Source organism: Cyprinus carpio, chromosome B2 (assembly GCF_018340385.1).
Source record: "Cyprinus carpio isolate SPL01 chromosome B2, ASM1834038v1, whole genome shotgun sequence".
Lineage (NCBI taxonomy): Eukaryota > Metazoa > Chordata > Actinopteri > Cypriniformes > Cyprinidae > Cyprinus > Cyprinus carpio.
In genome coordinates, this window is record NC_056598.1 from 27,994,103 (window position 1) to 27,999,330 (window position 5,228).

Sequence of the window (5,228 nt, forward strand, 5' to 3'; positions counted from 1 at the left end):
CACACACAGCAGTGAACATACACACACACATACCGTGAACACACACACACACACCGTGAATGCACACCCGGAGCAGTGGGCAGCCATTTATGCTGCGGCGCCTGGGGACCATAGACTTATACCAAAGTCTATAGTCTTTGTTTATACCCTGTGGTCACGGCAAGATGAACCATCTCACAATCTTTCATTAAAGAAAAAGAGGATTGGAAGACATAAGCGAAGAATCGATTCTCAGAATCAACTCAATCGATTCTAGAACCAGGAATCAGAATCAATTCCAAAAATTTCAGAATTCAATTCAGCTCAAGTTTATTTGTATAATGCTTTTCACAATACAAATCGTTGCAACTTTACAGAAAATTAAGTTTCTACAATATTAGTGGTGACTGTCAGTTAATGTGCATATGGCAGAAATGTACGGAAAAATAAATTAAAGACGGAATCAAACAGGTGCAGAACACTAGTATTAACAGCAGAAGATTGGGGTAATATGATCATATTTTCTTGACCTGGTAAGGACTCTAGCCACTGCATTTTGGACTACCTGTAGCTTGTTTATTGAAGATGCAGGACAACCACCTAGCAGTGCATTACAATAGTCCAGTCTAGAGGTCATGAGCTTTTCTGCATCAGAAACCAGTAACATGTTTCGTAGCTTGGCAGTGTTTCTAAGTTGGAAGAATGCTGTTTTTGTAACATGGGAAATATGATTTTCAAAAGACAAGTTGCTGCCTAATATAACACCCAGATTTTTGACTGTAGAGGAAGTAACAGTACATCCATCTAGTTGCAAATTATAATCCAAGAGATTCTGTGTACTGTTTTTTGGTCCAATAAGTAATATCTCTGTCTTATCCAAATTTATTAGAAGAAAATTATTGGTCATCCATTCTTTTACATTTTTAACACACTCTGTTAGCTTAGATAATTTAGAAGTTTCATCTGGTCTTGTTGAGATATATATTTGTGTATCATCAGCATAACAGTGGAAATTAATCCCGTATTTTCTAATATATGACCAAGGGGCAACATGTATATTGAAAATAGCAGAGGACCTAGGACAGATCCTTGTGGCACTCCATACTTTACTGGTGATAATTGAGATGAATCCCTGTTTAAATAAACAAAGTGGTAGGGATTGGACAGGTAGGATCTAAACCATCCTAAAGCCTGCCCTTGAATACCTGTATAGTTTTATAATCTAATCTATGAGTATGTCGTGATCTATGGTGTCAAACATAGCACTAAGATCAAGAAAAACTAGCAATGAAATGCAGCCTTGGTCTGACGCAAGAAGCAAGTCATTGGTAATTTTAACAAGTGCAGTGTCTGTGCTATGATGGGGCCTGAAACCTGACAATTGAAACTGAAATTCTTCATAAAGAAAATTTTTTGCAGGAAGGAGCACAATTGAGCAGACACAACTTTTTCTAAAATTTTAGACATAAACGGAAGATTTGAAATGGGTCTGTAATTTGCCAGTTCACAAGGATCTAGTTGTGGTTTCTTAATAAGAGGCTTAATAACCGCCAGCTTAAATGGTTTTGGGATGTGACATAAAGATAACGAAGATTTAATAATATTGAGAAGCGGTTCTTCGGCTACAGGTAACAACTCTTTCAGTAATTTAGTGGGTACAGGATCTTAAAAACATGTTGCTGGTTTAGATGCAGTGATAATTTTATTTAGCTCTTCCTGTCCTATAGTTGTAAAGCACTGCAGTTTATCTTTGGGTGCGATAGATAAAACTAAAGTATTAGACGCTGTAGAATCTACATTTGTTATTGTATTTCTGATGGTATCTATTTTATCAGTGAAGAAATTCATAAAGTTATTACTATTAAACATTGATGGAATATTTAGATTAGGTAGCATCTGGTTATTTGTTAATCTAGCCACTGTGCTAAATAAAACCCTTAGATAATTTTGGTTATTTTCTATGAGTTTGTGGATATGCTCGGCCCTGGCAGCTTTCAGAGCCTGTCTATACTGTAGCTGGACATAATATTTTTCCACGCAATTCTAAAAATTTCCAAGTTAGTTTTTCTCCATTTGCGCTCAAGACTATGAGTTTCTTTCTTAAGAGAATGGGTATTTTGTACCATGGCGCAGTACGTTTTTCTAACCTTTTTCAATTTGATGGGGGCAACAGCTTCTGATGTATTAGAGAAGATAGCGTCCATATTGCTAGTCATTTCGTCTAGTTTATGTGTATTTATGGGTACACAGAGCAGTTGAGATAAATGAGGCAGGTTATTTGTGAATCTGTCTTTGGTGGCTGGAACAATAGTTCTGCCCGGACGATAATGCAGAGCCATATATCAGTAATATGCAACATGCACGATACAAGGAAATGGTCAAACAGGATCAAACAGCCCTGTGAAAGGCTATTGTCATTTTCATTTGGAAATAGTGTATTGTGCATTTCTGCAGAATTTTGCAACATTCTTATTTGGCAAGATCTGGTGAATGAACATTTTGCGTAGCTTCACAGACAACAACTGACTGAATTTATTTTTTGTGTTTCAAATATTTAGTTAGACATGAGCAAATTAGCCAGTTAGCCACGACTACTGATAGGACTGAAAACAGTAAAGCTCATACAATCTGCTACTTGATAACAGGCATAGAAATACCCAGAAACCAGTGACCTAATTTTTAATCAAGCCATTCTTAAAAAGAAAAGTGTCAACTACAAAGCACTAAAAGAGGGTTAGTTAGTATGATGCAATGTAAAGAGAGCTATAAAACATTATGGATTAAAAATACAACAACAACAATGCTTGTGTCTTAAATGAAAACAGCCACAACAAAACTGATTATTTATAATGATTTATTGCATGCCTTAAACTTATTTTAGAGAACCAAAAGAATGTACTACAGAGAATGGGTTCATTCTTAAAATACAGATCAGATGAATCACAATGATCTGATAAACAGAATTGAGGTGTTGACAAGACAGGAAATCAATTCATTTCAGAGAACTTTAAAGGGTACAAATGTGTGAGTTGCATATACTTTTCAAAGAACAGGTCACCAAACAGAGAGAAAAGCTTCCTGTCACTAATATTTTATTTCTCCGAATACACCAGCAATTAACGGCACAAAAATAATCAAGTTGACCTACTTATGAAAGTCTTTACAACAATAATTTTACGCAAAAGAGAAAATTACACAAGGAGAGATTTAATGGCAAAGCAACCCAAAGATTAGGACTATGGTTACACAATACCCAGTATGTTACAATGTCACAAATACCTTTGATATCAAAAATTTTTTTTGAAAGTAAAATAAATGTGAAACTTTTATATTTTTTGGTTTGATTTTTTGGTTTACATTTTTAATTGTGCTAATATATATATATATATATATATATATATTAAAAAAGAAAAAGGTAAGGTTTAAATTTATTTTACTTTAAAAAAGTATCTGTGATAAAATATTTACATATGTACATCAAATAGAAAGTAAAATATTAGGTAAATTAGGTAAAATTGAACTCATTAGACATATACTAGTCATTAATATGCATTGAATGAGAAATTCCTGAACACTCAAAAGAAACAATAGACTTTGGATTCTTAGTTTTTCTTTTATCTTGGCGCTCGTCTTTGTGTCCTGCTAACAGAAAAATTTCTTAACAGTTGCATTTCACACATACAAACCACAGTCTTGTTAGTCCCGTAAATGCTTAGTAGTCAGTGTTTGGGCTCCTGATTGATGTGGTTTTGCTTGTCGTTGACAGCAAGGCAGCATTGATCTTCAGACACGGTATACGCTTGGACAAAAGCTTCAGAAAATGGTTTTGAAACTTCTTCCCCAAAAAGGTGTAGAAGACAGGGCAGATGCAGCAGTACAGGTAGGCAAAGTTTCGTGTGATGTACAGCGCATAGTCAAGGGTGTTTGAGCAATCGTTCTGCTCTCCAAAGGACGTCTTGAAGGCTTTCAACAGGATGACCACATTGTAAGGCGTCCAGCAGATGAAGAAGGTAAAGACGATGATAAAGATGAGTCTGACCGCCCTGCACTTCTCCGCCATGCGAGTGAACATGATCCTGATTGTTATGCGGATGTAGCAATACAGGACAATAACCAGAGGCACCAAGAAGAATAGGAAAAATTGCTGATAATAACCAATCAGCTCCCAATGTGTGAGGAAACTCTGGTGGTAACCAGTCATTTCGCACAGCAAACGGTCTTCAACTGTCATCACATCGTAAAAAACGATATCCTTTATACTAGCCAAAATACTGAGCACCCAGATAGTGGCAGATGAAGCAAACGCGTATGTCATCCTTCTGCTCTGGACTGCAGAGATGGCGTGGACCACCGCAAGGTAGCGGTCAAAGGTCATGAGGGTGAGGAAGAGGATGGAGCTGTTGAAGCCGATGGAATAACAGCTTCCCACCAATTTGCAAAGGCCTCTGCCAAAGATCCATTCAGATTTGTGGTAGACTGCCCAGAAAGGGAGGCTAGAGGCGAAGATGAGGTCTGAAATGACGAGGTTGAGTAAGAATATGTTGTTAACCGTGCTGAGCTTTTCATATTTGTAGATGATGCACAGCACCAGTCCATTTCCAACCAAGCTCAGCAAGAAGCTAGTGTAGTAGAAGGCTGGGAGAAATGCTGCTCCGAACTGGAGCACATCGCTTTTCTTGCATAAAGCAACCTCTTCGGATACGACGTGTCCTTCGTCTGTCGTGTCATTGGATTCATTGAAAAAGCTGTCGAGGTACTCACTATAATCCATTGGTATCTATCTGGTTGTTGTTGATGTCAGATTCCTGCTGCAATACAATCAAACAAAAGCAAACACACAATAACACAGTTAATATACATTTGGATTGAGGTTAATTCTGAGCATCAAATATTGACTTCACTCACCAATGCTTTTGGTAGAAGAGTTTGTGAATCTCTCAGCAGCCCTGGCAGAACTGATACATCTACGTTGTGGCTTACCGAGAAAACTCACCACACATCCTAAAAGAGGAACTGCAAAGAGCATTTAAATCACCTCATCAGCTCTATGTGAAACTGCACCGCCTTCGCTCTTTTTTTTATCAATGTTTTCAAAATGTCATTGGGGAAACTATTTTTTTATTTTTTTGAAAGAGATAGAGAGAGAGAGAGAGAGAGAGAGAGAGAGAGAGAGAGAGAGAGAGAGAGAGAGAGAGATTACTTTTTTGAGAACTAGAAACAACTTGAGAAGTAAAATGATTATGAAATGA

At 37.0% G+C, this 5,228-nt stretch overlaps 1 protein-coding gene across 1 annotated transcript; it reads right to left on the reverse strand.

Moving 5' to 3' along the window:
• Positions 1-2,816: 2,816 nt before the first annotated feature.
• On the reverse strand, positions 2,817-5,105 carry ccr12a (chemokine (C-C motif) receptor 12a). Its single transcript, XM_019069124.2, has 2 exons — positions 4,885-5,105; positions 2,817-4,787 (listed from the first exon to the last, which is right to left on the reverse strand). The coding sequence occupies exon 2, from the start codon at positions 4,748-4,750 to the stop codon at positions 3,692-3,694; it is 1,059 nt and encodes a 352-aa protein (XP_018924669.1). The 5' UTR covers positions 4,751-4,787; positions 4,885-5,105; the 3' UTR covers positions 2,817-3,691.
• Positions 5,106-5,228: the final 123 nt, after the last annotated feature.

Bases quoted from the DNA above. Each gene is read 5' to 3' on its own strand.
- ccr12a (XM_019069124.2), bottom strand. From the start codon at position 4,750: ATGGATTATAGTGAGTACCTCGACAGCTTTTTCAATGAATCCAATGAC.